Source organism: Gymnogyps californianus, chromosome 2 (genome assembly GCF_018139145.2).
Source record: "Gymnogyps californianus isolate 813 chromosome 2, ASM1813914v2, whole genome shotgun sequence".
NCBI classification, from domain to species: domain Eukaryota; kingdom Metazoa; phylum Chordata; class Aves; order Accipitriformes; family Cathartidae; genus Gymnogyps; species Gymnogyps californianus.
In genome coordinates this window covers 130,750,166-130,770,693 of record NC_059472.1, presented here as the reverse complement: position 1 = coordinate 130,770,693, position 20,528 = coordinate 130,750,166, and the positions used below count along the sequence as shown (strand labels likewise).

At 37.5% G+C, this 20,528-nt stretch overlaps 1 protein-coding gene across 2 annotated transcripts in view; it reads right to left on the bottom strand.

The window, feature by feature from the left end:
- Positions 1 to 20,528, bottom strand: part of SKAP2 (src kinase associated phosphoprotein 2) — a 123,092-nt gene that overhangs the window by 18,236 nt on the left and 84,328 nt on the right. For both annotated transcript variants that reach the window (XM_050891877.1, XM_050891878.1), the window contains exon 9: positions 20,400 to 20,504. In XM_050891877.1, the coding sequence (XP_050747834.1) occupies positions 20,400 to 20,504 (105 nt within the window). The remainder of the gene's footprint in view (positions 1 to 20,399; positions 20,505 to 20,528) is intronic.

The window sequence follows — 20,528 nt, the reverse complement described above, 5'->3', positions numbered from 1 at the left end:
AAGTTTAGGAGACAAGAAAAGAGAAAGCCTGGCAGCAATCAGCTCTGAAGCATGTTTTCTGGCTAGCAGGCTTGGAACACTCTGAAATCCCCACAGGCAATTTTGAAAGATGTGCTTCACGCTCCTTGTCCGGCACAGACGGGGAACTCTCTCATGCCCACACCCCCACTTAATAAATCCACAGTCCACTCAGTACAGGGACATAAGATCTGCTCCTCACATTTCACAGTCAACAATTCTGTTGATGAGGCAAAAAAGGGAACAAACTATGAGGTTTTTAGCTGTATTCTTTCTTTAGGTTCATAAGGAAGTAGAAACAGATTTATCTTGGCCTTTACAGTATATCAAAACTGACAAAGCTGCTGTACTGAATGAGGAAATAGTATATTGATAAACCCACTTCTCAAACAAGAATTGGACTTTTAATACATTTAAACTATTTAGCTTTGCTACTCATCACATCTTACACAGATATTCATGCTTCTTTTTAAGGCACACATTTCAGCAACTAATTTTGACATTTTATTAATGACAGACAACAGATACAGAACTCACAGGTTTTAAAATGTTCCTTATTGTGCAATTTTTACGTAATTGCCTATCTACTTCGACAAAGAGTGAATTTTATATCAACACTTCAAAGGATTTTTAGCCTTGTAAAAATTTAATCTACCCACAAGACCGTTCCTGCAAACATTAAAGCAGACGTTTAAAGCACAAGAGTAGACCTGTTGAAATGAGTATGCATAATTGCTGCTAACCTATATAGGCAGTCCTACAAATATTACAGTTACATCATAAGATTCACTCTACAAAGAGCTTTGAAATTCTGCCCTACTAAGCCGCAAGAGTTTTTGCTCTCCGACTCTTGACTCGCTAAAAATCTGGTCGAGATGAATATAAACTATTATTTAAGCCAAGGAAAAAACAAACCACAATAGAACGGGGAAAATCTGAAGCTGCGGTACAACACAAAACACTCTAAAATATTTACTGCATTCAAATGTATTCCCCCAGTTGGCATAACACTTGTTGCATGTTTCCATGTACACTCATTTGTTCATTTTAAGCACTCACAATTGGAACATAAATGGCAAAAATACATCCCTATATGCCGTCCGGAGCACTAGGAGGCACTGTCATTCTGTGGCTTCCCTATCACTATTACACCACTCACAGGTAGCATTATCCCATTATCAGTCTCATTTTCTGGAATTGCTCCCTTTACCCAGAACAACCCAGTGTCATCCAACACACAGAGTATTATACATTTATTAAATAAATGTTGATATTACATGTTACTGAATGTTTGGACCTACATCAATTGATGTGTTGAATGTACTGTGGATTTTAACTCTATCACTGTCATGGTCATCAGACTAGCTTAAACTGAGGACTGACTTTAGCAGAGGGTATTTCAACTGAAGTAAAACAGCAGAGGAGGTTTGAAGAGATTTTTTCGTAAGGTACAGTTGAATACATGTAGATTGCATTGTGGTTTCATGGAAAAATTTAGAACATATGCATTCCCCTTCCTGAAAAATCTATTTCCTAGAAACAAGAGTTCACCAGATCCGTATCTGAAGATGAGAAAATGTCTGAACCAAGGCTCTTTGAATACTGAAAAGGTCCCAAATGCAAACAAAGGCTGTTCATATTAGCATACTGGTTTGGATCCCAACCATCCCCACTTATCCCATTTTGCTTTACACTACAGAGTTGTCACAGAGAGGACAAACTTTCAGGTGCAATTAGACTGGAAGAGGCACTCCAGAAGCACACTGAACATGGTCCAGCTGCTAACGGGCATTCAGTCCATAGAACCAGACTAAAGTGAGTCCACAGAAAACCTCTTCTGAAACACGCACAGCGCGAACATCAGGTCCTCGGCACAAACTTGTGCTTTATGAATCTGTTGCAAATGGTCCACACTACTTGCTAATGCAATCATGCTCACAGTGGAGCAGATGTAATAGGCTTGGCTTAGGGTGGTAAAAAAGAACCTACGGGTCTTACTAGTGTTTTCTAGTATTATGTCCTGAAGCAATAACTATGTGCGGGAGATGTCCTTTAAACACAGCAACCTCAATTACCCCAGGAATTACGGCTGTAGTCAGATGCGACATACTAAAGTTTGTGTTGCAACATGGAATAGAGTCAAAAGATAAAAAATTAAAATAAAAAAATACAGTAGAAGTCCTTCGGTATTACTAAGATACTGTGTAAGAGGAGTGTCCTGGTTTCGGCTGGGACAGAGTTAATTTTCTTCTTAGTAGCTGGTACAGTGCTGTGTTTTGGATTTAGTGTGAGAATGATGTTGATAACACTCTGATGTTTTAGTTGTTGCTAAGTAGTGCTTATCTTCAGCCAAGGACTTTTCAGTTTCCCGTGCTCTGCCAGCAAGCAGGTGCACAAGAAGCTGGGAGGGAGCAGAGCCGGGGTAGCTGACCTGAACTAGCCAAAGGGGTATCCCATACCATGGAACGTCATGCCCAGTATATAAACTGGGGGGAATTGGCCGGGCAGCGCGGATCGTGGCTCGGGAACTAACTGGGCATCGGTCAGCGGGTGGTGAGCAATTGCATTGTGCATCACTGGTGGGTTTTTTTTGTTTGGTTGGTTGGTTCTTTCCCTTCCTCCCCCTCCTTTTTTGTTATATTCCTTTTCATTACTATTATTATTATTATATTTCATTATTACTATTGTTAGTATTATATTTTACTTTAGTTATTAAACTGTTCTTATCTCAACCCACGAGTTTTACTTTTTTTTTTCCCCTCTTTCCTCCTCCTCACCCCACTGGGAGGGGGAAGGGGGAAGCAGCTGCGTGGTGCTGAGTTGCTGGCTGGGGTTAAACCACGACAAGGAGTCATGCAGACCTTTAAAATAATCTGGTACAATGTTTCCTCTGTATCTCTTCTTCACACCATCACTACCACTGCAGTGAGAAGATGTTCTTCTCCACCTTCTCACTATGTCAAAATGAGACTGATCAACACTAATCAAACCAGCGAACTCTTCCAGAGCTGTAGATCCAAACAACCCTTGAGATACAGGTTATGTACCATACTCTGCTGGTGCTCAGAGACTCTAATGGTAAACAACCTACAAAATTCTTGTGGTGACAATGCAACAAGGAACTAACTATATTTGTTACGGGTTTTTTCAGCTAGTCCATGAAAGCTGTTGAAAATAATTTATTTATTTAATTTGCAGTCTGAAGAAAAAACAGAAAAATAATCACCCAATCACAGATGACTCTACCATCCACACAATTTAAAAAGTGAACAACGAATTCTACACTAGATGAGTTTTTTTCATGAACCCATTGATTTTTTTTCTTCCAATTTCTTTTTCTTAAAGGGGGAGGGGGAAAAAAAAAATCAGACAACTTGAGTATAAAATGGATAAGAGTTTGGCTTGAACAGTGCATTCCTTCAATGGAATGTGGTATCTCCATGATAAATATGCATAAACTTAGCAGTTTCCCCTACTAACACATTACTTAACCATCTTTTTACATTAGACTCTAATTCAATGCCATTATTAATTGATATTCTACTGTCTTCTAGTCTCTGACACATTGTCAATGCACAACACTAGTTTATACCTTGGATAATCCCAGTTTGTGGGTTAATATATTCTATTCAACACTTTAATAACAGTAAACAAAAACAGCTCAGCTATGCAGCAAAATCTACCAAACCACACAGATGGTTATAAGGTTTTCATTGTGTGGTTTCCATAGCAATCATATTGCAAATCTGGAAGCTTCTTGCAAATAAGCAGCTTGTATTTACATGCCTCTCGGCTGCAGCATGGAACTCTACAACATGTGAAGTTGTTATTCCAATCACATATTTTTAGAAAAATCATTGGAAGATATTTTGATCTGTTCAGATAAAAACTACTGCAGTGAACTGATTTTTCATCTATTTCATAATGATACAAGCAATCACATGCTTGTAATGCACATTAATGTATCTTCATTTGAAATCTCACTGTGGTGTCAGAAGGTTATAAGCATACAAACAGGTCTTGTAAGACAGACCCCCACAAAAATAATTGTATTATTAAATAATCAATTAAAAAAAACCAACAGTGTCTTTACTGTTGTACTTAGCAGGGGTGAGTACAGACACATGCAAACAAAAAGGTGTGTACATGAAGAACTCTGCTGACACTGAACATCATGGGTCTATACCGCTTTGCGCAAGAAAAAGTCAAAGATACGATGGCATGGTAACACCAAGTGTATTACTCCTCCACACTGCTTTTTTGCTACCAAATAATGATTCTGCACAAATGTAAACAAGAACTTTCAAACATGAATAAATGCTTACCGTGGGAAAGAGTCAAGACCTTTTCTCTCCCAGATTTATAATTTCATGAATTGACCTAACCCCATAACAGATGGGTTGTTACTCTAATAAGGAACATAAATCAATCCAGCTACGTAATCTTTTAAAAAATTAGCGAGAACTGGCTTTTTTACAAACAAGATTATTTGCTTAGAGAAACATTTAAGAATTCCAAAAGAGGAGCAATAAACATGCAAAAATTTAGGAACAAAACCATTTTTATAATTTGGCCAAACTGACAGCTTCTACTAGCGTTAGTAGTGAGGGCTAGAGATCATCTGGGGTCCAAGGAATAAGAATTAACACCCTGTTTTATGCAGGGCCAGCAAGCTGCCTTACCTGAGGACACCTTACCCAACAGCCTTGGGGAGGGGGTCCTCTGCAGTATTCTCACTATATACGAACCTGTACCTGCTTATACATTTCACCCAAACTCTTACGGGGTTTTAGCCTAAGCAGCTTGATATCCCAGAAATCCTCCATGTGTTGCTTGATCCTAGCCTTATTTGCCTTGGTATGTGTATTTATAATGGCACGGATTTTCCTTTCTGGTGTTGTCTTCTAGACTCCAGATCCATCCATTCTGTAGGGAGAGATCTCCAACTCCAAGTAGCAAAACTCTAGCTTTGATAATCCTCCAATATTCCCACAGATCTGTCCCTTTCCCCCATTTCCTCCTGGACATGACAGATTACTGGAAGATTTACACAAAACTTCTTGACATTTCACCCTGCATTCCCAGTAGCGCTTTGGTGCACTCTGTAAACAAATGAAACAGCTTGGAAAAGGCTGCTGAAGGTGCTTTTCTCTAGCCACGGTGTGAGATCTGGGGGCAGCAGACAGGGGGAGACAGGCTATCGTTTTATTAAAGCTCCATCTGACTGTACCAGGGTGAATGGTTTGGGGATGAAAGCACCTCCAGGACAGTGACAGAAGTGGGAAACAAGCTGGTTGCTATTTAGAGAAGAGATTATAAACGTAAGAATTTTTTACCATGACAGAAAAGAGGACAATTCTTATTTTATTCCTACTTCTACGGGTCAGCTAGTTACCATCCAATGGCTCAGACAGAGAAGTTATATTCCTGCATGACAAGCTTGAGTGAAAAAAAATTATTTCCACAACACAAGCAGAGGAGACGGAGACAGAAACAGGTCACCCAGACACAGGCTAAACACTGGGATTGCAGATGAGGTAACATCAAAATATGAGCAGAAGTTGCATCTGAATAAATGGTCACCACTGTGCTCAGAAATATGATGGGAAACAGACAATACAGAATTGTATTCCAACAGAATACAGAAAGAGATCTCCAGGTTATGAACAATATAAAAATACACTTTAATGAAAAATATTATGCACACTGAGATGCTTTAGTTTTAGTTGAGGACAACTCATGCCAATTCCTAGCCCCAATTCCTTCCAACACATGTGATCCAAGTCTGATTCCAAGATGGAGGCAAAAGGTTTCATTCAAATATACTACCAGCTAAACTGGATGGCATCTCCAGCTAACACTTTCTGCGCAAGTTTTAATCAGCTCTTTGAAAACAACCATTGTTTAAATTCTAGAGTAAGTAAGGTTGAGTATACGCACCACTCTGTCCGACCAGTACACAGTAACAGAAGTTTGTTATTACTATTGACAATGTACTGACCTCCCAATGGCCTTGAATAAATAGCATTGGCAGTACAAAGTGAAAAAGCTAGAATCATGAAATACTTGGGGATAGACGGGACCAGTGGAAATTGCTTAGTCTAACACCCTGCTCTAACTCTGAAAGTTAGATCAAGTTTCTAGGAAACAGCATTTGGCTTCTTTTGGTACTCCATACTAAGCTATTCAGCAGCAGTTTATAAGGGTCTGTGCATTTTAATATGTGCATTCATGTATGAGACAGCTGAAGCTAATGACTTTATAGAACAGGATTAGCTCAAATGACTCAGTTTTGTCCAAATCTTGCCAAGTCTCCAGATGTGAGGTTTCCTGAATTCCTTGAGAAATCCTGCACTTTTTTTTCCCCTCAGTTGCACTCTTTGTATCTTGAAAAGGTGCTACTGTGCACCACCATTACTCCCAATTGTGAAGCAGTCTGAATAACCAAACCAGCCACCTCAGCTAAAAGTGAAGCACTGCCTCCTATTGAGAAGACCTTGGAAAAGTTACCTCATCATTCTCACAGAAAAGATTAGTAGATTTTGCTATAAATTAACTCAGGATCAATGCTGCAGGAAAAGAAGGTGAGAAGGAGAGGAAGTGATATTGGAGTCCTGGAATGTCACTTAGCCATTTTCTGGAGAAGAAAAAAATTCTCTCTTAAAACAACCTTCCTGTGACACCACCCAGTGAATCTAAGCATATGTTATGGTTTGGCTTAATCAAAACCAAAAAGCAGATATAACATTCCCTTCCTAACAAAAGCAGTTTGGAGTTACAGCATTTGCTAAACTAAAGAGTGAAGTAAACCAAAAAAATCCCAGTCCCGCTAGGGACAAATACAGAACACCCTTTAAGGCTGCAATTCTCTAGTCTTGTACAGAAGAATGTTGTTTGGATCATATAACTATTGCTATGAAGAATAATAACAGAGTGAAGTAGTAGAGAGAAATGAGTAAGTTTAGAGAACTGTTTGAGAAAAAAAACCTCTTTCTAAATACATCTGTGAAAACGACACCGCATTTCTCCTATATTATCGCACACATACCCATCCCCATGAACTATACTAGGGCAATGGATTAAAAAAACATGTTTTTAAAAGCAGGAAGATACGATATGACTTCTCACTAGTTTACTGGAAAAAAGAAGCAAGAAAATATTTTTCTAGCAGAAAGCATTTTTTATAATGTTTTAGGGCAGAAAGTATGAAGACTAAGTGATCAAAGAACATATCTCTGTCCTTGGAGGAAAAACAGTTACTCTCACACAAGACAGAAAATTGAGCATTGTTGGCACGGTCATCCACAGTTGTTGCAAAGTGGATCTTCTCACTCTCCTGTGCATAATTTTACCAAGTTTTCAGGAAATGTAGGAGCATGCTTTGCTTTACTCACCTTCCCTACTTGTTGAGACCTGAATACATGTTAGCACCTTTCCTCTTTCTTTTTCCTTCCCCAGTACCAAGTGTCCCAGTACCTTTGCTTCCCTGCCCTTGCCCCATTCTGTAGTCACAACCAATTCATATAAAGACTATATCCTCTTCAGACCCCACAAATTTTGTTCATTTACCAAACACAGAGATTGTTAGCATGAAAGTTGCTGTTTCCAGGGCTTCACGAGGCCCTTCAGGCTTTAAGAGCAAAGTATCACAATGGGAGGAAAAACATGCTCAGTCACCTGAACGACAGAACAGAATATATTCATTAGGACAACTGAACAATCCACAGAGGTACAGGCAATTCCTGGTTTTAGTTACGAATATATTAAGATTTCATGAACTCCGCTTCCTGGCTGGAGTGCCTGCTTGGAGCTCTCCTTGCAAATAAGCAATCATCAGTCATGTTTTGAGTGACAGCTAAATCAACTTAGTTGTGCACTTAGTTCCTAGCACTCGTCTTCCAACCAACAAATAATTTAAAATCTCCAATTAAAAAAAAAAAAGCAACAACTTGACATTCTCTACATTCTCTTTTTTTCTTATACAAACATAGACGCAAAAGAATTAACAGTTTGTCAATTTAAGGTTAAAGGAGGAAAAAAATTAGCTAGTCTGACAGGATTAGGAGGAATAGAAGTATGTAAAATCTTAGTTACACCAATAGCAAGCTTGCGAGGAGAGAAGGTAGAAAAAGGCAGGAAAAGCAGGAGTACATGCCAGGAAAGACCATTTAGAATGTATAATTTTGGAATACTAAAATTTCTTTGACCAAATGATCTAATTATTATTAATAAAATTCAATACAAATATGCCAAAGTGCAATGTGCACTGCATAGAAATAAGAGATGGGGTTTGCACTGACCTTTTTATTTCCTCATGAAGAAAGACCTGATAATAGTAATTCTTCTCAAGAGAAAAGATAAAGGTCATCACAAGCAAGTTCAATCGTGGATATGCACACAATAATTATAGAGAGATCCACTTCCAGAAACTCATTCATTCTTTTCCCGTTTTTATATTCACAGACACTTTGTATTTACAATTAAAGTCACTATTTCAGGGACTTGTTTTCAGAAATCAAGTCTCTTAGAATTGTCTAATCCTATATGCTGAGTGAACTGGTCAGAATAAATTAAACTCAGAAAACAAAAAATTATTTGATGGGCCATCAAACAAGGTGTAAATTTTGTAAGTGACTTCAGAATCCAGCTCCTTTACAAATTCCTTAAGTTTGATTAGGCACTTTTTTAAATGTTATCTATTTTTTTTTGATCAAGAGATTAGATAACAAGTTCCACACCTGAACAGAAGCATCTCTGAAGGTAAAATTTCACGTTAGCTTCCAACAAAAGCACAATTTTGGCTCCACTTCTAAAAATGTTCCTAAAGGCTCAAATTTGGCATACAAAATCAAGGCAACAGGCATCTTACCTAAATTCATACTTAAACATTTAAAGAAGGAATAAAATATTTTAAGCTACTGCTCTTAACAGGCCTCAACAATGTAAAGGAAAGCTGCTGGGGTTTAATGTTTCTACACGCTCATCTAATTATTTAGCTGATTAACAAAAAATGCTCCCTCCTCTGTCCCCCCTCACCCTCCCAAAAAAGTAGTTGCCATTATTGGACAGAATGCAAATTAGTAGCTCAAAGGGACAAAACAAACAATGATTTTGAAGTTGATTCCCTGGTTGTATTGTAGGTTCACAGGAATTTGTGCTAGCGATTGCTTGCCTAAATATGTGTGGCATGCACATAAGTGCATTCTTATATATAAACATAATAAAGATTTATGTGAATTCACTGTAACTAAAATAAATTTGTTTGTTCTCTCAACCCGTAATAGCTCTTAGTTATGTAAATAGTTTAAGTGTTCAACATGACATTTTATAAACCTTCTTATTAAAATGTTTTGCTAAAATAAATGTGGTGGCTATTAAAATCTACATAGAAAATATAAATAGTTCTCTAAGTAAATACATCTAGCAATCATATATTCAATTAACTAATCTATACTGTATAACTCTGTACTACAGTGTTATTTGACAACCATGTACAGGGGTTATATTTCTCAGGCTTAAATTTATATGATATACAGAAAAAAAAGTCTGTAAGTGTCAAGTAAAGTTTCCCATACTCATTGATCAGCAGCAAGATTTAAATTTAAAAGCCACTTCTGAAAACTACATATCCCTAATTGTGACAAATGTGACTTGACATAATATTTACATACATAGAATTCATAAAGAAAGCATCTTGTTTAAACCACATAATATCCTTTAATAATCTGCAGGGTTAAAGTATTCAAATTTATAGTCTGATTCCAGAAATGAACTTACTCAAAAAAGGGACAGAAGACAAGGCATTTCAGCAGAGCTCACTTTAGTGAAAGGAAACACAATACAGTTGTTGGCATGTTTCCACAAGAAAAGTCTGGCTCCCAGATGCTTCTCTTATAACTCCTTTAAAAACGTTCTACCAAGACATTTTTGCATTCTCTGTGTTGATCATTAACTGCACATTGGCAAAAAAAAAAATTCAGCAGCTGTCACCTTTTGGGTATTTTCATGAAAAGTAACAAACCCACACCACTGCCTCTTTTCACTGTTTATGGCCCATGCCATCAAATTAAATTATGTCAACTACACTAAATCCTTTCTCCAGCTTAAATGATGAAATAAAATAATTGTAAAAATATTCTTGTTATGATTCACTAGTAAACAAAAATCAGGTTAAATCAGAAATAAGCAGAAAATTATAGCTGCAACGCAGACTGTGTACACATACCATATTTTGGGTAACATTCCCACATTCATTTCTACAAATACCGTCCCATTCCCCCATTCTCATACGTTAGGTCCAGAGTGGGACCAGCAACTCTGGATGTCAGATCTTACTAGCCCTACATGCCACATACCACGATGCACCTCAGAGAGATGAGGTAGGACAGCAGGGATCTGGAAATAGTTCACAAGCAGGCGATGACAATTGCTCCCCAGGCAGCTCACCATGTTACTGTGGGATTGGCATGCAGCTGGATCTCAGAGAAACCCAGGGCGCCCAGAGTCCCAGATTACTTGAATTCCCTCGCAGCCGGTACTTTGGATTACCCAGCTCTCATGCCACAAATTGCGACAAAATTGTATCCATCTTGAACTTTTGTTTATTGAATTATCTGAAACTACTGTTCAACATTTAGTAATGGAGATAACTCACTAAGGTATGAGATGGAGATTCCTCACTAAGGAAATAAATTTGAGACAGGTATGGAAGCAAGTATAGATTCGGTTAGTATATTTTGGCACAATGGAAGGAGGATCCACAGGCTTTTCTGTAGACAGTGCTTTGTTTTGAAAATGAGATTCCTTCCTTTAATTCCCAGTTTTACTCACTGTTGCCTTCAAGATTCAAGGACAGAATAATTGTTACAGCCTGCTAAGACAAAACCCTGCCACAAACCAAAGACAGAAGCACTGGAACCTCTTCCTTAAGGATATTGAAAGTTCCTGAGATCTTAAATTAGTTTTCATTAGAACAAATGAGTTTTTAGGTGGAGGAAATCAAGATCTGCTAGGAAAAAGTAGACTTCAAAAAAAAAGGACTGAAACAAAATATCCCCTGTGCCAACCATCCCCTGTCTGAATGAGAAAATTTTCCTCCCACCTTGCTGTTTAATCCAAATCTCACTGACTTGCCAAAAAACTTCCCTCAGTCTCTTCTGGCTTCTTAAGAAAACATTTTTCCCTTCGCTGCTGAAGCTTATCTGTGTACCTGCACCCTGCACTTCCCTGGAGCATCCCTCTCTCTACTCTAGGGCACAGCAGACTGCTGCATCTTGCCCTCTCTGCCTGATCCACTGGGTGGTCTGGGAGCTGTACCCTGCTGACCATTCTCCTTTCCTAGGAGCAACCAACCTGCTTCTTTCAAAGACTCCTACCCAGCCCAGGGAGCAGCAACCAAGACAAGGAAACAGGCAGCCTTTTCCTATGTTGCCTTCCTTGTATATGTGTAAACTAAACATGACATCCGTTGCAAACACAGTACACTGTAACACAAAAGCAAATCAGGTATAGATGCATACAACCAGCAAAATTCATGATGCTCTGGTTAATTAGTAGTATTTTGTCTGGCTAATTTCTCCATTTTGAGGAGAGTGGGATGGAAAGTGAGTAGCAGATAAAAAGCACATTGAGAGGAAAAGACATATACAGAAGGATTTATGCTGACGCCTTTCTTAAGGCTGAAAAATTCAAATAAGAGATTGGTATCTACAGTAACAAAGTGATTCATTCAGCCTTTAAAGCCCACCTTGCTGGGTCTCATTTGAGAATCCAGTTGTATAAATTATGGTTCTTTAATAGCTACCTTGTGGAAACCAGAAAAGTTGAGAAGCGATAGCCTGAGGCACCATATAACCTCTGGTTGCTCTTGTTTCTCAAAAAACTCTACCTAATGGTTTTAACAGCCTGATATGCAGTCATTCGTCACAAATTCAAAAAGTAAAGGTTCCTTGATCTATCTATATAGTATTCATCACAGTTATACCCAAGCAGTAGAGCAAGCCCAACATTTCTATTTTCATAAATATACATAATACAATTGACATTTTGCTTTGAACTTGCTAAACTACAGCAATTCCTCAAATTTATGGTTAATAAACTATCTCACATACGAAGACATTTCTTCTGAATGCTTTGCATCAGAATTATTGCACTGCTTCTTAATTAGATAAAAACAGTGTTACCAAAGAAAACTACTTTGCTTTCAAAAGAACGAACTTTGGATCCATAACCCACTGAAGACATGCATGCATAAATAAAGCTTTGTTCACTTTTAACATGAAGCTAGCCGTCAGAAACAGAGTCAACACTGAAAAAACTATGACACTATGATACTATTGTGTGATTTTGTCTCACCAGGATGACAAGCTTTTCTGAGACAGGATTCTATCTCTTAATAACAACTTCTGTCGCATACTGTTCACATCAGATTGGTTTTCCAAATCAATAGTGTCAAACGCTGTTTAGTGCTGGTGCAGAGAAAATAGTATAAAAATGATTCATCAGTACTTGCAATAAAACATCTTATTTCAATAAGTAAATTCCTTTCAATGAGTTGTGTGCTAATTAGTTTTTGAAAGAGTTCTTTAAACATAAAAATGCGTGATTAAAAATACTTCCTTTTTAGATATTATTAAGTTATGTCTTCTAGTTTTAAGTAAATAAGCTTCAAAATGCCAACAGACAATGCAGATTTAACAATCTATTCCTGATTTATTTGGGGGGGATCTTTTTTTTTTTTTGTCTGACTGAGCTTTATTTTCTTTTTTTTTAATCTCTGAAAAACAGAAATAAAATTCAGCCTTTGCTAACCCAAGACTTTGATAAACACAGCCTTTCCAACATGAACTCCTTCAATTTGTTTTAACAGTTGACCACAACTTCAGGAAGGTTGCTTCTGTTTTCTCCACTTGTAAACTCTGAATCCTATGAAGTCTGAAACATCTGAAAACTATGAAGTCTTGCATGCAGTTCAAAGAGAGGAGAATAAATACCTAAACTTAATAGCACACATTTTCCATTTACTGTAGATATTGTAATTAACCGCTTTGAATCTCACAGCTGACTAAATTTTCTGTAGCAGAAGTATATTACTAAATAAAGAATACTCTTTTCTAAGAGTATTTCTCAGTAGACAATCCCATCCCAAGGCCAATCAGTGAATATACCCCTCACATGCAAATCAGACTAAATATGAATAATCAGTTATTTTTCCATTTTTATTGGCCTCCTCACTTGCATGTTTGTGAATGTGTGCGTGACGGGGGAGCAGGGGTTGAATTGCGTCATGGACAGTAGGCTTCCTGACAGCTATGGGCCACCTGTTGTTCACAGACCACCACTTTATATTCACTTGACAAGAAACAGAGAAGCGCCTGTGAACCTTATTTTCCCTCCCAAAGACTTGCCACTTCCCACTCAATGGGCATCTCATTCTTTGCAGCTACACCAGATTGTCTTACCTCTTCTTCCATCACTGACACCTAACATCAAAAGAAAGAAAAGGTTCCCTCTTTAGATGTAGGATTACATTAATTGAAGATAAAGCCCAAGCTCTTGGGGCAAACAAAAGCTGAGGTCCAGTTATCAAGTTCCTAACCACCTTCTGGATGTGATGTCTTTAAATACAAAAAGTTGTCTGGATTCATAACTCATGTCTCGTGAGCATTGAGTACTAGCTGAAGGACACTCCAAGGTATATATAAATCCCATAAGCGTACTGCCTCAAAACCCAGAGTGACAGAGAATTCAGACACACCTCCATTTCATCATAGCAGTTGGGATTCAGCAATATACAGTTGAAAGAGATTGTTTTTCAATGATTTCCATGTCTGGCATATAATCACAGACACTTAGTAGACCCCAAATCTCAGTGACCAAGACAACAAAACCACACATCTTGGACAGAAAAAAAAGCTTTACTATTCCCTGACACCAAAAGGTAGTTTACATCTGCTTTTCACTGCTCTTGTATTATTTTAATTACTTTCGATTTACAACAAACCAAGTAAGCCCTGTAGCACTCCCTTCTCCTTATTCTGGTACTCCACCTATCAGCAAGAAACTATGGGCAAAAATACTCCATATATAAAAATAACGCAATGGCTGAACAAGTGAAAAATACTAATTTCTTAACAACACTGAGATCCAATCTTTGAAAAAATGGTTTTGAAGAATGACCTATCCTCACTGCTTTAAAACGAAAAAAAATCCTTTGCTGTGTTCTTGAATCTGAAAGATGTTTTAATGGAAATTATTCAAAACACTTTCAGTAATTACTTTGGAAACTCATCTTTTGTACTGTCCTCAAAAATGCTGATGTTACATCCAATCTTGTCAGCTTCAAATATTCCAGACCCTACTTACACTTTATACTTCAAAATCACTTCATTTACTAATTAAAAGCACTTAGAATTCTTTCTATGGAAAAAATAAAAATAAAAAATTGATAGCACATCAGCATTATATACAACTTCTGTGGACAAGAAGTAAAGAATTCCCTAACTACTTGAGGCAAACAACAAATGCTGGGAGGAATTTGGACAATATACCAGGATATGTAATATACTGACTTAACAGCAATGATCACTGGTAATGTCTCAGATTCCAAAATTACCTGTGTTTCTGCTGACTTAAACCTACTGCTCTGGTTTACAATGACCAATTAACAGTTTCTTCATTTTAGCTTACTGGTTTTAGGAACTGATTATACAGCTGTAATCCACAACTGGGACTGCTTGACACCAAACACTATGTTGGGCCCACGGACCCTGACTGTGATATACTGAAAACTCTAGAATAAGCAAAGGTCTCCTGAAAAGGCATTTTCATTAGCTGAGCGCTGTGAAATCTTCACTTCTAGTGCCAAAAAGTCAATACATCTGACACTACATTTTGAGAACACAAATATTTGCTATGACTCGGTGTTCATGAGTGACAGATCAAACTTAGACTCAAACTCCACTACATAATCATTACTTCTTTCTTCCCAAGCAGAGGTAAAACAGAGATCACGTTCTTTCCCCCCCCCCCATGCTCATGAAAAGGGTACAAAGTCATAAAAACAATTTGCTTCTTCAAAGCTCAAGCAATCCAGCAACAAGAGAGGATAAGGATGGTATTACGTTATGCTGCTTAACTGCAGAGGTTAACTGTTAGAAAAAATTAAAGCAACAAAGCCGCTTAAAAAGACAACCATAAAATAGAGACAGGATGATCATTCCCTACCTTCATACTCAATGTCAGAAATAAGTTCTGAAACAACATCAATATAATTTTAAAACTATTTAAAAGACTTTAAGTAAACAAATTAAAAAGTGTTTCTTTACGTAGCACACTTCCTATTGCATAAAACTTAAGACATTTCTTACCTTTCCCTGAGCTTTGCCTTAGTTACCGAGTTTCCCTAGTGTCCTGGTTTTGGCTGGGAAAGAGTTAATTCTCTTCTTAGTAGCTGGTACAGTGCTGTGGTTTGGATTTAGTGTGAGAATGATGTTGATAACACACTGATGTTTTAGTTGTTGCTAAGTAGCGCTTATCCTAAGTTAAGGACTTTTCAGTTTCCCATGCTCTGCCAGCAAGCAGGTGTGCAAGAAGCTGGGAGGGAGCATAGCCGGGGCAGCTGACCCAGAACTAGCCAAAGGGATATTCCATACCATAGAACATCATGCTCAGTATACAAACTCGGGGGAGTTGGCTGGGAGGGGCAGATAGCTGCTCAGGCATCGGTCAGCAGGTGATGAGCAACTGCATTGTGCATCACTTGTCTTTTCCTGGGCTTTATTTCTTTTTTTTGTTATATCCCTTTTCATTACTATTATTATTACTATTATTCTATTTTTATTATTGCTGTTGTTAGTATTATATTTGATTTTACTTTCATTATTAAACTGTTCTTATCTCAACCCACAAGTTTTACTCCCCCCCCAATTCTCCTCCCCATTCCACTGGGAGGAGGGAGCAGCTGCGTGGTGCTTAGTTCCTGGCTGGGGTTAAACCATGACACCTAGCTAAGCTTCCAACTACACTGCAGAACAGAATTATTGCCCAGGTACCTGGGCTTGACCAAACTGTTTGGCAGAGGACTGATAGCAGGAATCAAAAGACAAAAGCAAGCTTTCCATTCCCATGATCATTGGCCCAATCAGAGATTGAATCAATCCTCAAATTTAATTTACAGCAAACTAAGAACTGACGCAAGTAGTATTGGCTGTGTTAGTTCTCCACAGCAGTTCCCCTGACTAGAGATCACCACAGCACTGAATTTCACTGTCCTTACCTCTCACCCAAAACTTTTCTGTGTTATGGACAGGCTGAGAAGAGATGGCACAAAGCCAGCAATGCCAGCCTTGTGTCACATCACATTGCTTCACGATTTCCAACCTTACCTATTCTGTAAGGGCAGCTTTTTATCTCCATGCACCAACTAAGCACCACCAAAGTAAGAATCAAACTTTATCTTTAGAATCATTTTAATGGAAACTATACTGTACGCCATGGGAACTACTGCTATAATGTAAGTTTGTGAGCAGAAAGAGAACAGAAGAAAAAAAGACAACACAAGATTGAAAAGTAAGATAAGTATGTTAGCTTAGATTAAAACCTCTTTTCTCCTATTGTGCAAGAGTGTTGTAGACAGTACACAAACTGAGTTAGGGTTGTAAAAAGGATCAAGGTGGCAGGCAGTAGTTAGCATTGCAGTTTTGCGTATGTGCTCCATACAAATGTGAAACCACAGAAGACAATACTGAAGGCCCTTAAAAATTACATCACTGAAACCCCGAGTTAATAAAAAAATTCGGTCTTCAAGGGCTGTAACAGATGACAACATCTTTAAAGCTGGCAAGTGTTCTCTCTTCTGACAAGGACAACTCCATTGTTTAAAACTCCACGAAGCTGGAAACTCTATGCATCTAGGTAGCTCTACACACACACACACACAGTTATTTAATACTACAGTTTTAGAAGTTATTTTATGTTACAGCTTATAATATCCAGCTGTGGACTGCAAAATTATATAGAGTGTACTAAGGTAGAAAATAAATAGCTAATTAAGCAAAAATGGGCCTTTATTGACAATATTTTTAATTTTGCTTAACCAAGTTTTCCTCCATGTTTTTATTAAAAAACAAAAAGACAAAAGCTTAGTTTGTTGAAGACAGTATAAAGCTTTCTTTTCCTGAAGAATCTTGCAAGGAAGGTTTCACAAGTTGGGAAATCTTTGGCAGTTCTGACGTTTTTGACTCTACCTGAATAACCACAGTAAAACACTGACTGAGAACCAGGAAAATGATGCTTCTATGGTAAATATGAATTTGTACATGCTATTAAAGAAGAAAGTGACTTAACAGATTAAAAGATTAATTTTCCCACCTCTCTTTGTACCCCTTCCAACTATAACCCACTCCTGCCAGCAGACAGTACAAACTGAATGCCACTGAAATCTATGCTTTTAATAGGCTAATAGATTGTTACCATTCTGGATACTGGTTTGAAGCTATCCAGCTCCTGCTTGAAAAATTCATCTACACCGTCTCCTGCCACAAGCAGGGAAAAAAAAAAAAGCTAAGCAATGAGATAGCTACAGAATACAGCATCAGCCAGTCCTGATTACTGCAACAGTTCTCGAAAATTCCCACTTTTCAAAACTGTGCAAAAATTTCCATATCCTCTTTTTAATCCAAACACTTTTTATTCATATACCAAACCCAATATTACCAAATGGATTGCATCATGAACTGGCTTAATTTGCTTCTGAAATGCTGATACAAAAAACACTGAAGAACCACAGAAATGCAAAATTTTACTTACTTGAGAAATTGCAAATTATAGCCAAATAAATAATAACAAGGTACAATGAGCTGTGTACCTGAAATTCAATATTTATAAAGCTAGTGGATCTGCGGAAACAGAGGATCAGAAGCCTCTAACACGAAGATGCTTTGAGGATAAAAACAAAGTGAAGATTAATTTCTTCTCCCTCTTCACAGGGATCTAGCATATTTGCCTTCTGCATTCCAGAGCTTAGCATAGCTTTGCGGCTGTACAAATAGTTCTTTTTTTCTGTTCTCTTAACAGGCGTTCAGAATTCCTTATTTGTTCTGTATTACTAAGTTAGGTAACAGCAGGGATAATGATGCTCCACCCTTTGACCATGAAAGGAAGAACAAGTAATTCACTCACCTGGGAAAATAGAAAGGACAGTCACCTGGAATTAAATGCAACCAATCAGGCCTAATTAAGGCAGATGAGACCAAAGCGGAGTATGCTCTTTTACCATCAAGTTTAGAAGAACAGCTATACAAGAACCAAATAAGGCCTACTCCTGTGAGGTTTGTCAACTAGCATTGCATTTAATACTCTTCAATATGCTATGGAGTAAGAAGAGAAGGACTGCTCTAAGGCATCAGAGCTGTAAGTTTTTAATTCCATTTAAGCAAATTACTATTAAAGCACATTTATGGAAGAGAAAAAGATGCCTTAATCACCTAAAATCTATTGCAAAATTATGCTTTATTTTTACTTAGTTATGCCAACACATCATAGCCAAAATTATGAGCTCCGCTGTTCAAGGTAAGATGGTCCTTCCTGAAAAGTTTACAATTCAAAAAGACGAGATGGAGAAAGCATGAGATAAAGAAAGATAATCTCTACCTGATAACATGAAAGTGAAGCACCACTCCAAGATCATGGGGAAAGAAATTCATTTAACTAAAAACTGAAACTAGATTTCCTGAATAACAGAAGAGCTATCCTTTGTGACAGCTGTTCTCTTACATTTCAGATTTATTAGCCACATTAGGAGACAACAGTTCCTGGAAAACTGACATAAAAATGGGATGCAAGTAAAAATACTCTAAATTCTTGCAGAACAATACCAAGGCAGCAACTCTCTGAAGACAGAGCTCAAAGCAAAGAACTCAAAGCATATATTAACTATTGGCCCTCTACCAATATGGTATGTGTTACTGCTCCAGATCTACTTACTGTTTGAGATTCAAATGAACAGGTAAGACAAGTGAAGCTCAGAAAAGAGTAATTTATCCCAGGATACATCTAGAGCTTCTTTAACAAAAGCATAAGCAAGCATACAAGATCACCTCCTGTAAGAGCCTGAGCATCCAAAAAGCACTGCAATAAGGTTTGGCTGTATCCTCTAGCTAGAAAATTAAGCCCTGTAACGTAGTTTTTATATTCATGGCAGAAGAGTTTTTCAGCATGCATGACACACTGCACTCCATTTCAGCAGAACTTGTATTCTGTGCTGAAGTAGCCTGGGTACAATTCAAATAAATGGAACCAAAAAATCCAGCTCTTAAAGAATTGAGCGCTGCTACAATTTTATGGTAATCATTTTCACTAATCACTCACGTTCTCTGCTCCCTTGGTTCACTGAAATGACCTTAAAATGAAAACCAAGGCGTACTATAAAATGTTCTTTTCTCCAATGGTCAGAATATTCAACCTAACAGGTACAGAAAGTTAGTCAGCATCACATGACACAACTAATTTTTCCTCCCAAGTTATTGCTGATAATTGCACTGCCCCAAACAGCAAGGGGTGCAGAACATTATTTCATACGAAGAGATTATTAATTATCATATCACTTTAAAATATCATCTGTTAACTAATGGTAACTGAAAACTTCATTTTTTCATAGCTTCTTAAAATATAATCAAGAATGACCACCTTTATCCTCATATTTTAAGATCTATAATCAACTCCAAGAGCTTTTGCCAAGCTCTTTTTCTTTTGTTTTGCCATCTGATAGATACACTTGGACATCTAGAGGTATAATCATTTGACCACATCAGAAAGTCCACAGTAAAAAGTTTCTGTATAATCACAGTCATGCTGGAAGATATGAAACAAAACAATGTCAATATTTGTGTTGCTTTATTTACAGTTCATCTCCAGAGCCCTTTCAAACCAATACACTGCTTTCTTGCAGGATTATAATATCATGTATTAGGCAGCAGCTGATAACACATGGAGTGATAGCGAACTTTTGCTTAATACAAATGCCAAAATGAATAAAGAAAAAAATGATGGGCAAGTTGGTGGAAAAAGCTGTAAGGCAAGTCAATTTTTTAATTAAAAAAAATTGCATACCAGAGAATGTTAATGAGCCGAAAGTCCCCTGAGACCACTTTTACACATTCTGCACTATTTTGATGCCCCTGCTAAAGAAAACTGAACTGTTCTCACTCAGACCTGGTTGAATACACATTCTTTTTTCAATGTCATAGCAAAACTTGAAATCTGAAAGTATCTTATTCATCGGGTTACTTTACTCACTCACTTTTAGCCACTCAGAGTTATCAAACTAGAAGTAGAGAAGACAAAATTATCACAAGTCACAAAGTAAAAAATTTGAACAATACCTTTAACTTCTTCATAAATGCTATCATCTATTGGTTCACTGCTCACTTGTCCCACATCATCATATTCCTCTTCCTCCTCCTCAGGAATAGTATTAGATTCCATATCTATGTAACAGCAGTTTAAAAAAT